At 46.5% G+C, this 13,903-nt stretch overlaps 1 protein-coding gene across 3 annotated transcripts; it reads right to left on the reverse strand.

The window, feature by feature from the left end:
• Positions 1-436: 436 nt before the first annotated feature.
• On the reverse strand, positions 437-12,357 carry LOC309968060 (butyrophilin subfamily 2 member A2-like). 3 transcript variants are annotated; one of them, XM_082849174.1, is made up of 8 exons: positions 12,306-12,357; positions 11,693-11,807; positions 10,594-10,941; positions 5,634-5,915; positions 4,051-4,218; positions 3,567-3,587; positions 3,446-3,472; positions 437-1,959 (listed from the first exon to the last, which is right to left on the reverse strand). In XM_082849174.1, the coding sequence occupies exons 2-8, from the start codon at positions 11,775-11,777 to the stop codon at positions 1,337-1,339; spliced, it is 1,554 nt and encodes a 517-aa protein (XP_082705300.1). In that variant the 5' UTR covers positions 11,778-11,807; positions 12,306-12,357; the 3' UTR covers positions 437-1,336. The 3 variants fall into 3 exon arrangements, with proteins under 3 accessions (XP_082705300.1, XP_082705299.1, XP_082705301.1); XM_082849173.1 differs by having other exon boundaries at positions 3,997-4,218; XM_082849175.1 differs by lacking the exons at positions 11,693-11,807; positions 12,306-12,357 and adding an exon at positions 11,954-12,051 and having other exon boundaries at positions 3,997-4,218.
• Between the last annotated feature and the right edge of the window lie 1,546 nt (positions 12,358-13,903).

Genomic DNA, 13,903 nt, shown 5'->3' on the forward strand with positions numbered 1-13,903 from the left:
AGCCAAGTTTTACAATTGGATGGCTGAATTATGTAAAGTCCAAAATACTGCCATTTATGTCATCATTTTAGATGACTGACCCAATTCCAGGATCCTCTATCCTGGTTCTCAAAAGATGTTTTGCAGATTTCTGGGTGGTCCCTGGAATACTTGCAAACAGTGTACAAGATTAATACTATTCCATAATAATGATACTAAGATACTATTTTTCATTTTTGCTCTCACTCTCTCACTAGTGTACAGTTACATTTTTTAGAGCCTACATGACCTGTGATATCCCAGCACTGAATACAGAGGCAGATGTGAGGATCTAGCCACCTTCGAGAAGCCAGACATTAGATTTGCAAAAACGTTAAAGAATACCACACTTCTCAATAAACTTTATTGTGCATTGGAAACAACAGTTATTTTTCATGAAAAATTTTTTATGTTAACCTGTAATTGGCTTGTTGCTATTTTTAATATAAATTAATAAATAAATACATTTTAAACATTTCTCAGTTCCAATCTCTAATGCCACAAATATTGATAGATACATAACCCAAATGAGCAAAAGCTCTTTAGGGTCCTCAGTAATTTTTAAGTGTCTAAAGGCAACCTGAGGCCAAAAAGCAGAAAAGCACTGCTCTCCCCACTGAACCTGAACCTTGAGATCCACTTGGTCCAGTGCTTACCTGCTCAGCTGGGACCTTAAACCTTAGGCCACTCTCAAAAACTAAGTACCGACACCTTGTTTATTGTAGGGACACCTGAGCCAGGCCACGCCCAGAAGTATCCTCATCCTTCATCCTTCCTCATATGGATCTAGGCCTGGGGAGCTTTACTGTATGCCCTGGAAATCTTGGGGGTGGGTGGTAAATGGACCATCAGCTCCTGGGACCCCTTAGCTGTAATGGTGGGGCTTAACCACATCCATAGCCTCGGCCCACCTCTCAGGTCTCACTTCCTCTATCTCTGACTTCCATTTGTGGTTCCCGCTCCCCTCTTACATCCTAGTGCATCCTCGCCCCAGTCCACAGTATCTGACGTCAACTCCAGTCTCAGGCTGAATGTGTCACTCTGATGTTAAAGCAACCGGTTTTCTGCCTGTCACGTTCTCACACTTCTTGGTTGGGAGCTATGTGGCAGCACTTGTGTTCCTGAGACTGGCCCCTGCCCCATCGTTACGTGCAAATGAGTTACTAAAGCAATGGCCTAATGAGGGAGAGATGGGGCTGGGGCTTGAGGAGGTGTCCAGGGGACCTCTGGAGGAGATTTTCTTCCGTGACCAGAAGGAAGGAGGGTGGTTTTCCTCCAGGGGGTGCTGTGCTGTGGTAGTAGAGGTGGCCTGGGCTCTCTACTTGGCTCTGAGACCGGGGAATTGGTCCTGGAGGCTGCGGTGGGTCTCTGCCCTGTGAAGGACCAGGCCGCCCGCAGGCACTGTGACCCCCTGGGCCCCTGTAAACGCTGGACAGATAAAGAGGGGGCTGTCATCAGACCCCAGCCTGAAGAAGGGCCTCAGGGGCCCAGAGAAGGGCGAACGGGGACACGTGTAGATGTGCGACCTGTCCCTCATGTTATAGAAGGACACATCTCCAGCTTCATAATCCAAGAAGATGCCCACCCGGCGAAGGCGCTCTTTCACGGGGAGAATCTTCTTCGGGGAGGACAGGACGCGGTACTTGTTCTCAAACATCTCCAGGGTCCAGAAGCCATTCTGAGGAACCAGTAGGGTTTCCCCTTTCCTCTTAACACTGTCTCTACAAACACCCACAGCCCAAACCATCACGTTTTCGACCTCCACCTCCCAGTAATGTCTCCCTGAGGTGTAGTTCTCTAGGCCCAGGACACAAGGCTGACAGTCAAATCTCTCTGGGTTGTCAGGCAAGCTCTGCCTGGAGGGACCCCGTCTCACACTTCTCCGGTCCTCTGACAGGAAGAGCTCGGGATGAGCGGTGTCTGGGTCCAGTACCACATCAGCTGCAGAGGAAGTCTCAGGTTTAGGCCTAGGATCTCAGGAGATTGTGAGATTCCTGGTCCCCAGAGAGATCCCAGAAAGCTGGTGGGAGATTCCCCCATGTGACCGCCTTTTCCGTGAAGGCCCCTCGATCCCAGATCCCAGGCAGCTCACAGAAAATTCCTGAGGCTGCACTTCTATCTCTTAAGTGGCAGGAGCACTGCCTCAGGTCGAGGAGAACTGGGGCTCTAAGAAATATAGAAAGTTCAGCAAATGAGCTGAAATTAATGGCTCCTGCTTTCTCTCAATGTTCTTAGATCTGCCCCCTTTTCTATTCAAAATATATGATCTCTGGGACTCTCTTTAGTTAAAAAGTTTCCCACATGGCTTAAACCAGCAAAGAGGACCTATCCCCTCCCCCTCCCCCAGTTAAGCCATTAAGGCCAATTTTTCCCTACACAGATAAGGGTGATAAAGTGTCCCTACACTGGTCCTCTGTGTTCTACCAGTTTAACCAGGTGACAACTGATTTAAATGACTAATAAGCGTATCCCTCAAAGGGTAAAAAAGAAGGATAATGTCCCCCAAAGTCTACCTGCCATACTTGCCTGAGAGGTGAGTATGGCAAAAGGTAGTTTTGCCTTAATAACATTGGTGTGACATCTATAGCTATGACCTCTCTGCATACAGGAAATGCCTCAGACCCCCGACTTTCTGCAGCCCTCTCCCATCTGCAGTTACTATTACTTAGTCAGTCTACATCGAACACAAAATCACTGTGTTAAAATGATTTGCTTCTTTCTCCAAGTTGTTATGTCTGATGGTGATAATTTTGAAATTCGAAAGAGGAAAGGTCCACGTGCTGTGGGATCTAGTAAAGCCTGCATTCTTTGATGCTTGTGAGCAGAACGTGACAAGTCATAAAACTCAAAGTGCTCATTAGGACCAGGCAATTGGACCCTGTGTTCTCCCACCTGCCCAGGTCCTCTCCACTGGCAGGCTATACACAGGGTTATCAGCATTCTCTTGGAGCAGGAAGGCATTTCTGGTCCCTATTTGTACACCCCTCAGCCAGGCCTGGGAAGCTTATTGCTTTTCCCACACGTGGCTCTTCCACTGTGCAGTCTATACCATCGCCCAGGTTATAAATAGCTAAGCCAGTATTGTCTTCTTTCAAATTAAGCCAGGATCCAAAGAGCAACAGCTACTAAAAGGTAAGCTTTCGGGACATCTATTATGTATGGTAGACCTTTGGTAATCATGGATGAACTTATTCTAAAAAAGAAAGGATGGTGGGAAGTAAGCTATAGAGTTGGTTAAGAGCTGCGGGGCTTCCCTGACAGCAGAGGTAGGCTCCGGCATTGGGTGGGATACTGCTGGTGAATCGACCCCAGGCTCCTGCCCCCGCTAGCCAGCCTTGGGTCTCCTTGTTCATCTCCTCTAATGTGTCCTGTTCGCTGCCTGGTGGGGAGAAAGCTCGGGATCTGAGGGAATGTCAGAGGCGCTCACCCGCATGTAAGAGGCTTCTTCTCCATCCTGCAATGGGACAGGCAAAGAGGTGAGCTTCAGGAGATAATGCAGGGCAGAATGCAAATCATGCAGGGAGTAGTTCAGGAAATGCTCAACTTACGCAGTTCTTCATGAAGTTGCTCTGAAAAAGAAACAGAAACAAATGAATGTCCTCAAGAGAAGAACTAAGAGAAATAGAGTTTGTCTTAAATGATGATGGCTGGTCTTCTATTTGACCACTGTCCCCCTCCCCGGCTGCCTTGGGAATTGTCAAGATACCAGAAATAACATATGATCAGGTGGCTGGATATTATCAGTACTTATTTGGGTTTGCTCTTGTCCAACAATATAGGGCTATACGTAGCCAGGTGAATGGATGCAACATTTGCAGAATGGAAGAAAGCGAGGTCTGAGGGATTCATTACTAGGACACGAAGAGTTCTAAGCCCTTGCCGCTGCCTTTATTCACGTCCTCTCTCTCTTTCGCAGGCTTTTAGCTGCCCGAGCTGTGTCCTTTTGTAAGACAGTGAACTGTGTTCCTACTCTTTTACCTTTTATTTGACGTTCTTTCTCTTTTTCCACACGTTCTTTCCCCAGTTCCTTACGTGCAATTTCTTTCTCTTCATTTTCAATCTCTATTTGCATGGACAGAAGCTTTTTTTCCATTTGGAGTTTCTTGACGATACAGATGCTTCCAGCGATGATGAGGAGCAGAGAAGGCAGGATGACAGTCAGGGCCACCATCCAGGGAGATGTGCTGGGAATAAAGGATTCTGAAAAGGGAGCCCCAAAGTCCCATTTAGTGAGAAAAAGGAGCCCTGGGATTAGAGCCCTTCCGGGCGCAGATCTGAAGAGCACCTCCCCTGCACCCCTGGCCCCCACCAGGTCCCTGCTCCGTCAGCTTCTCTCTCAGAAACCCCAGCTAGGGAAAGAGACTTTGGCTCTGCACTGGCTCGCCCCACAGTGATTGCCAGGGTTGGGGCCCCAGAAGACAAAAAAGCAGTAACATCTGGAGTCACCATGGGTAAGACCAGGGTGACTAAAAGCTAACCAGCCATACTGAATCAGCACGGCCACCACATGGTATAAGCCATCATCCCTTCTTGCCTGGAATTTTGCAATGCCTTCTCCCTGCTTCTGTCCATATCCTCTGCGGTCTGTCCTCAGCACAGCAGCCTAGGTGAGATCATGTTGTTTCTCTGCTCAAAACCCTGCAGTGTTTCCTACCTCACTGAGACTAACAGCCAAAGTCCATTTGTGGCCTACACTGCCTCATATGATCCAGATCTACTGTCTCTCTGGATTCATCTCCTCCAACTCTCCCTGCCCTCAATCCATTCCAGTCATACCTGTGTCTTGGGGGGGTCCTTGAAACTGCCAGATATGCTCCTGCCTCAGCTCTTTGCATATGCTGTTCCTGCTACCTGGCTTGCTCAGTCCTCAAACATCTGCATGGCTCACTCCTCACTTCCCCAACTGCCATCTTTTCCATGAAGCTTTCCCCGATCGTCTTATTTACAATTACAACTGCCTCATGCCCCTGACACTCTCTATCCCCGCCTCACTAATTTTTTTCTACGGTACTTATCACCATCTGATATAATCCACAGTTTAATTAATTATTTCACTCCTTGTTTTAATTCATGATTTCATTTACTGCCTTCTGCTCTTCTAGAATGTGAGCCCCATGAGGGCAGGTATCTTCATGTATTTTGTTCACTGATTTACCTTCGGTTTCTAGAACAGTGTCTTGAACGTATGAGACGCTTGTTCAGTATTTAATGAATTTATGAATGTCTACAGACAGAGAATTTCTCCAGCTCTGTCCTTTGGGAAATCTCTTGGGCAGGAAGGAAGGGCTTCAGCAGATACTACCTGCCCATAGATTTATGATTGTTCTACATGTTTGAAAATTGCTGCAGGATAAGGACCATAACAGAAAAACAAAACAAAACAAAACTATCAGATTTACCCTCAGAGAAGAGGCTTCCTACTCCTGTGTTTTGAGGTGATTTGATTTTCCTCTTGTGACAAGGGGAGAGGCCTCAGCTCAGCTGTAGCCTCTAGTTCTTCAGGGCCCAGGACCCTTCCACTCCATGCCCCTACTCCCATCCCCATGCTGGGCTCCGGTCTGTCTGCTGAGGATCCCGCCTCCACGAGATGAGCCTCCAGAGAGCGGGGAACTAACCTGGAATGAAAATCACAGTTTCCTTCTCCTGGTTGAGCAGGGTGTTGTTGACGGAGCAGGTCATGTTCCTCACAGACTCGTCCATGATGATCACAGCCGTGGTGACCATGAAGAGGCCATCTGCGTTCGTAGTGTAAGCCTCCTCCAGCGGGGGCATGATCTCACCATAAGGGTCCCTCCACACGGCATGGGGCTCTGGGTACCACCCTACAGATGTGCATTCCAGCCGGAGGCCTCCATCCTCGTGGCCCTTCATTTCAATAACGGGCTTAGAACCCAGGCCTGGGGAGAGAGACCAGCTAAAGAGGTAATGGTGTCTTAGCCGAAGTGTCTTAGCAGATCAGCTGTTAGTGATGAGAGCCAAGGGAAGCCACGAGAGAGCAAGAGGTTGGTGTCCAGAGAAACTGATGACGCACATTCCATTCTGTGAAGGGAGAAAGGAAGGAAGGAAAGGAGGGAAGAAAACCTTGATGTTGGAGAACACCAGGTGACCAACATGTCAAAAAAATTGTGAGATCTCTAAGTGGGGAAAGGATTACATTGTACTTTTCTTTGTGCTCCACCTACGGACCCCATCACAGAAGCAAGCATTTATCTGCCTCCTAATAGATACTGGTTGATTGATTCATTCAGCTAGAGATTTTAATTTTCTCACTTCCGGGTGGGTGTATCCACTGTGACCAGAAAGAAGCAGGCTTTCACTTTCTGCCCTGAGAGGACTTCTCAGTAGCTCTGGCTTCCTGAAGTTCTAGGTCAATACAATAAGGACAGAAACCTGCCAGGCTGGCAGAATCTTAAGAAACTTTTTGAGTTCAAGGCACTGACCCTCTTCTCCTGGTTTAGGACTTCACATCGCCACAGCTATCTGATAATCATAAGCAGCTGTTGGTTTTTAGGAAAATTGACAGAGCCAGTGTGCAAAGCCAACCCTTACCCCAATTCAGAGATGTTTACCTTCCAGTCAATTGGGCTCAGTCAATTAGGTAATTTTCTTACAGTCCCTTGACAACATTCCCCTATTAGATCTGGATGCTCCCGGGATCCTTAAGATAAAAACATCACCTCCTTGGGCTTCCCTGGTGGCGCAGTGGTTGGGAGTCCGCCTGCCAGTGCAGGGGACACAGGTTCGTGCCCCGGTCCGGGAGGATCCCACGTGCCGCGGAGCGGCTGGGCCCGTGAGCCCTGGCCGCTGGGCCTGCGCATCCGGAGCCTGTGCTCCGCGGCGGGGGAGGCCACAACAGTGAGAGGCCCGCGTACCGCAAAAAAAAAAAAAGAAAAAAATCACCTCCTTAATGTCAGCAGATCATCGTCAAAAGTCCTAAGAATCTAGGCTCTTCCTAACTTATTCTATCTTTCAGAGAATCCTCAATAAAAGAGGGTAGGAGAGAGCTGCAAATGCATGGTCCTGGGAGACTTCTGCCCCTTTAGCCAGGTGTCCAGCAATCATCCAGACTTCTTTTCAGGAGTTCCTTTGTTAAGCCTGTCCAACCAATTATACCAAAGACAAAATTAAAGCAGCCACTTAAGCCTTGCTGCTTCTTGCTCAATTTGAGCTTTTCAAGATGGAAAATAGAAAACAACTAGTGGCATATTGAAAGGCTCACACAGAAACTTTGAAGTGGGATAAGATTCAAAAGAACTTGGCCAGATGGAAAGAAATCCTACGGAATGTTCCGGAGGGGGTCGATAAGGGCAAGCAGGAGACAATAGACTTAAGGACAGAACCAGCCAGCCGATTAACCAAACTGAAAAACGGTAAGCAAACAAGCAAACAGGTGTACACCAACTCGCTTCAGAGTGGGGCAGGTCAGGGTCTTGTTTACAGGGGAAGAATGGAAAATTCCTGCCACATACAAACACATGGTGGTCAGCTCTGTAGTGCTGCTGTGAACAGAGTCAGGACACAAGGGTGGAGAAACCCTTCTTCCATGATATTCTATATTAATCAGATACAAAACTGCCCTTCTGAGTAACAAAGATGGGATCTCCTGCCAGTCACGTTTGAGGCCCACTGGGCAGGTCGCACTGTCCACAAACCTCCATTGGTCTGGTGGACTGAAATGCCATTGATTTATGTGTGTCTTAAAGGCTTTTCCGTTCTTCAAACATTTCTTTTAAAGTATAATACTCTGACACCAGAAGTGAGGTCATACCTTAAAGCCAATAAACTTATAGAAATCCCAGTTTAAATGCCACTTCTATCCTGAAGCCTGGCCGAATTCTCACTCATTTTCTCTGCGGGACCACTAGGCTTAATATATAATTTACATGTCAGTCACTCACACGACAACTAGTATTTGAGGAAAGGGAAAGAAGGTAAACTTAATGTTTATCAAGAAATGAGATGTCCATATATGCTGTAGTTTCCTGGGCAGTCCTTGTTGATTCCACTTGTCCCTGTGCAATTATTGACAGTGCCTCCTCTCACTCTCAAAAGTGTGCAGTTTGAGTGATAAACTATATGGTCCCCTATCAGGAGCCCACACGCCCTGTGTTGTGCTAGATGGGACTTCACACTGGATGCTCTCAGTGGCCCTAGACGTGCATGGCTCACTTCCTCACTTCATTCTCGTTTTGTTCGATCGCCATCTTTTCCGTGAAGCTTTTCCTGACCATTCTATTTCTAATTATCTTACCTCCTTGCCTCCTAGAACTTTCCATCTCTTCCCTGCTTTATTATTTTCTATAATACTCATCGCCATCTGATATAAAATCCAGTTTAATTATTTCATTTATTTCTCTGAGCACCCTCCAGAATGTGAGTTCCACGAGGGTAGGGATCTTCATGTACTTTGTTCACTGATTTATCCTCAGTTTCTGAAACAGTGACTTGAACATGAGATGCTTGTTAAGTATTTGTGGAATGAATTTATGAATGTCCGCAATGAGGGGTGCGCAAGGGTAAATTTTTCCACTCTGATTTTGATATCAGCCATTCATCTTTTTCACTCCTTCATTTTACAACTACTTATTAAGTACCTGCTAGGTGCCAAGCAATTTGCTAGATGCTGGAGACATAGTTGTGAATAATTGCTGGTTTTGATTGTGGTGTGGACTATTAACGCTTTAAAAGAATGTCTAGTAACAAAAACCTGAAAGAGTACTTTTTAGTGCTGTCTACAAAAATTTTCAGTTCACCTGGGCCCATGGTTAGGCTTGTACTTCCCTCTCCTGTATAGTTAGGCATAACCATGTGACTTGCTTTGGTCAATGAAATGTGAGTATAAATAACATGTAGCACCGCCCAGGCAGAAGCTTTACAAACCAGTGAGTAATTTGCCGGGCTCTCTTTCCCTCTGCTCAGGTGAACCACAAAGCTCCAGGCAGATATGTATGAAGTAGAGCCCCACCAGACTCAGGAAAGATATATTTCATGTGTTAGAAACAGACCTTTGTTGATTTAACGTACTGAGATTTGAGGGCTGCTTGTGACCAGAGCATAACCTTGACAATCCTGACTAATGCATACTTCAAAGATGATTAAAAGCATGGACTGGTAAGAGGCTCATGGAAAAAGGTTAAAAAAAAGCAGATCTCAGGCTTAGAATAGAGATAGCTCAGGCACGATGTGATGACCACTTACAGCTTTATGGAGCAGATTCATTTAATCCTTCAATAATATTTGTTGAGCACCTGTTATGCTCCAGGGTCTGTTCTAAAGGTGTGGATATAGCAGGAGAAAAATAGAAAACAATCCCTTATGAAATCTACATTCTAGTGGAAGAGCCATAATAATCTGGATAAATACGTAAAATGCATATACGTAAGAAGGTGAGAGGTGCTGAGGAAAACAGTAGGGACGGAGGGTAAAAAGGGTCAAGGATGGTGTTTGATCCTCACACGCATGGAAAATAACTTATGAAAAAGAAAAAATAGATTGAAATCACATGTGAAAAACTTCTCTTTGGACTTAATGAAAAAGGTATGGAGCATCATATATGACTGGCGAGAGTGTATATTGGTACAAACACTTTGGAAAACAAATGTGTGGTACCTATTAAGGATGTATATTTCTCATTATACAGCATGTCTCTTCCTAGGAACCTGTTTAAGTTGGGGATTTTGAGAAGTGGCATGTTGTGGACTGAACTGTGCCCCCGCAAAATTCATATGTTGAAGCCCTAACCTCCAGGCCCTTAGAATGTGCATGTATTTGGAGAGAGGGCCTTTAAAGAGATAATTAAGTTAAAATGAGGCTGTTAGGGTGGGCCCTAATCCAATCTGACTGGTGTCCTTATAAGAAGAGGAGATTAGGACACACAGGGAAAGACACCAGGAACGTGGACCCACAGAGGAAAGGCCACATGAAGACACAGAGAGAAGACCACATGAGGACCCAGTGAGAAGGTGGCCATCTGCAGGCCAGGGAGAGAGGCCTCAGAAGAAACCAAACCTGCTGACAGCTTGATCTTGGACTTCCAGCCTCCAGAACTGTGAGAAAATACATTTCTGTTGTTTAAGCCACCCAGTCTGTGGTCCTTTTGTTATGGCAGCCCTAGCAAACTAACTCGGTCAGTAGAAGGCAGTGTTCTAGTTCTTGACATGAGTAGTGGTTACATGGGTTATAGCTCATAATAATTCAGTAATCTGTACATTAATGTTCTGTGAGTTTTTCTGTATAATTCTTCACAATAAAGATGTCTAATTCTAAAACATGTTACTGAGGAAGATGCTTAGAGATCTCTCACAAGTAGGCATAAGAATAATTTCTAGGGATTAAGCATTCGCCCCTACTCAAGGTGACAGCTGAGTTCCGTGTGTGCGTCTCAAGAGTTGATGCCCACCGTTTAGCAGAGCAAACCCACTCACTGGGTCCTTGAGCAGGGGAAAGCCACCCTCCCTGTTTAAAGGGGATTCTAGGCAAAAATCTGCTGGTCTGCAGGGGGCCTGAGGTGAGGAGAAAAACTTTCCCTAAGAGTCAGGCTGTGAAAAAGCAATGGAGCAAAATGGAAGGTCGTACCTGCCACTATCAGGTACATGATGGCCTCGTCGTAGGATCTGCCTTCTTGGAAATAACAGCGGTAGATGCCGTTATCGTGGGCTGTGACGTTGTGTATGATCAGCCCCACGCTCCCTTTGCTGATAGCTTCGCTCACAAAGGTTGTTCTTCCCCTGTACTCCTCCATCTGCTCCTCCGTTCTCTCTCGATGGCCCTTGTACACGAACACTGCAGGGGAGAACTGCGTCCGGAACCACCGCACCTCCATGCCCTCAGCGTTTTTCTCAGGTGACAGGTGGCAGTGTAACTTGGTGTCTTCTCCCACCATGGCCTGAATTGGATCAGCTGGTCCCAGGACAGTAAATTGGACTGTTCAACAAAGCGGTAGAGTCAGACAAGGGCACCAGCCATCAACTCTCTAAGGTGGGAAAAGAAGTGGATATGCCAGGGCACAGACATGTTCTTTCTAAGGGGCTTCCTGGGCTCAGGATTCTGGCGGCCAAGAGATGTGGCTGGTCGATAGTAACAGACACCTAGCAGGGGTAGGAGGGGTGTCTATTGAGGATGCTAATGCTTCTTGAACAACACATTGAGAAGCATACCCTGATACCCACCATGGACCCTGAGCTTACACAGATCTTTTTCTATTTCCCAAACCAGCACAGTGCCTGGAGTATACTATAAACTTGAGCTGTCCAATATGATAGCCACTAGCTAGTCCCAATTGGAGTGTGCTGTAAATGTACAATACACACAATTTTGAAAATTTAGAAAAAAATGTTAAGTATCTCACTGTTAATATTTTACATTAATTAGAAGTTTAAATAATAATATTTTGGTTATGTGGAGTTAAAATAGATTATGAAAGGTTGTTTTATCTGTTTCTTTTTACTTTTTTAAACGTAGCTACTAAAAATTTTAAGTTATATATGCAGCTCGCCTTTTGTGGCTCTCACTGGATTGCTAAATGGAGGGCGCTGGGATCCGTTCGAAGACCGTGTGCAGAACGAAAAGGTGAGGGAACACAACTGCAGCCCTTCTTTACCCTTCCTCTTTGCAGAGTGAAGTGCTGATTTTCCTTTCTGAGAAGTTGATAGGAGTTAGTGGCATGCACCCCTACCTGAGACCGCTGCAAACAAGCTGAGGAGGTGGAACAAGAGAAGGGAGCCTGGCAGGGAGAAATGCAGAGAAGCAGCTCGCTCCATAAGCACCCACGAGAGGCAGGGACGGGAAGCCTAGAGAGACGTGGAGAATCAGCCAGGGAGACTCGGCACTACGGTTCTGATCTAGGTCAAACTTTCCTGTAACCCGTGTTGGTTATCATCAGCGCCCCAACTGCTGTCTTGGGCAGCCCCCTTCCTCTCCCGGTTCAGGTATTTACCGATAGATGGCTTCATTAAACATTCCAGGGAATAAGCCAACAATACAACGATCGGGACTACAGTTTTCCGCCCTCCTCGGCTCACTTCTCCGGCCAGAGTTGAGTTTCTTCAGACGTCACTTGATATTCTTCCAAACCCATCCTCCCTCCCGTCCCTTCCTCCTCGCCGCGAATCTGGCTCGGCACCAAGTCAAGCCAGGGGTGGAGAGCCTCCCTCCCCTCACCCCCGCCCCCGGAAGCATCCTCTACCCGGGACCCCGACTTTCCCCTTATCAGGTTCTGTTCCTCCCGCCTACCGCCCCCCACTCCCCGCCCCACCCCCGAGCGGTAGCGCGTCCCCTCCCTTTCTTACCTTCTAGAATTAACTTCTGCGTTTTCTTTTCTCCTCTGACGCTCAAATGATGATTTTCCGGTTGTCCGTCTTCCCCCTAAACCCGCCCATGGGCACAGGCACAACCAGACCAAACCTTCCCGAAAGCGGAGAAGGAACTTTTCTTCACCTCCTGTTAGTCGCGGCCTGGGGGCTGCGGTCCCTGGGACCCGGTCCACTCGGGGACCACAAAGTCACAAGATCTCCAATGAATGATTTAGAGCAGGCCGTGGGTCAGCCAGCCAATGGCATCCCTGAACCTGCTTTCTCACCAGTTACTGGGTAGAATACACAGAAACAGCTTAGGACTTAAAAACGCACAGCTGCACGGAGCCTTTAAAAAACTTTCCTTTTTCTTTCTTCAGAAGCGAGATACTTTTCATTTTTTTATTGAAAATCCTTGAGATTCCCCGAGGATTTTGGCGTTGCTGCTAATCACCAGGAGAGGCCTGCCGTGTGTAGAAGTCTGTGTGTGTGTGTGTGTGTGTGTGTGTGTGTGTGTGTGTGTAGTGTTTGGGGTTGGGGGTGTGATGACGTAAGCATAAGCATATCTCACAGCTTCACATGTTTCTTAGTCTTGGGTGGGATGGAGCCCAGTTGCCCACATGATAACCAACTGATTAATGTACCCTTTATGTAATTTTTCTCTCAGTTGGCTTTTCTCTTTTTATTTATTTTCGAACTTGAGTTTTCTGGGATCAGTTCTCAAGTAGACAACGTGACTCCGAGTCCTTGACTCAGAGTCAGCTTTTGGGGAACCCAAACTAAGAGATGGATTCAGTAGAAAGTTCACCAGACATCATCAACAGTGAGAATTATCTTTTCTGCAAAAGGACACTCTGACATGTATACCTGGGTTTAGTAAGTGAACGAAGGGCTACAGATAAAATTTCCAAAGAGTCACTCATTGAGATTCACGGGAATCTCCAATCATGGAGGCCCTTAGTGTATACAGGACAGAGGCCTCCTCCAGAGTGAGTGAGGCTGTGACTACGTGTGCTAGCTTGAAGAGTTCACACCAGAGTCTTTACAACCTGTGATTATGACACATTACATGGCAAAAGAGACCTTAAGGTTATGGATCTTAATGTAGAGAGATTATCCTGGATTCATAGGAAGATTATCCTGGATTATCTGGTTGGACATATCTAATTACATAAATTCTTAAAAGTGGAAAAAGGCAGGAGAGTCAAAGAGATTCAGTGGAAGAAGAAACAGGGTGATTCAAAGGCTGAGAGGGATTCAATCTGCCATTACTGCTTTGAAGCTGGAGGAAGAGGACCACGAGCTGAGGAACGTGGCAGCCTCCAGAAACCGGCAATAGCCCTCAGCTGACAGCCAGCAGGAAATGACAGCCTCAGTCCTACAACTGCAAGAAACTAAATTCTGCCAACAGTCTGAATGAGCAAGGAAACAGATTCTTCCCGAGAGCCTCCAGAAAGGAATGCAGCCTGCAGACACCTTGATGTTAGTCCGCTGAGACCCATGTTGGACTTCTGACCTACAAAGCTGTGAGATAGTACATTTATTTTGTTTTAGGTCACAAAATTTATGGTAATTTATTATGGCAGCAATAGAAA

Source organism: Leucopleurus acutus (genome assembly GCF_964270905.1).
Source record: "Leucopleurus acutus genome assembly, chromosome: 10".
NCBI classification, from domain to species: Eukaryota; Metazoa; Chordata; class Mammalia; order Artiodactyla; family Delphinidae; genus Leucopleurus; species Leucopleurus acutus.

What these genes read in the sequence shown, in the direction of transcription:
- LOC309968060 (XM_082849173.1), bottom strand. Translation starts at nt 11,777, where the DNA reads ATGGAGCGAGCTGCTTCTCTGCATTTCTCCCTGCCAGGCTCCCTTCTC. An exon ending in CATGTACCTGATAGTGGCAG is followed by an intron (nt 5,916 to 10,593) that starts GTACGACCTTCC and finishes CTCTCTCCCCAG; the next exon opens with GCCTGGGTTCTAAGCCCGTT. An exon ending in AAGAAGCCTCTTACATGCGG is followed by an intron (nt 1,960 to 3,445) that starts GTGAGCGCCTCT and finishes CTTCCTCTGCAG; the next exon opens with CTGATGTGGTACTGGACCCA.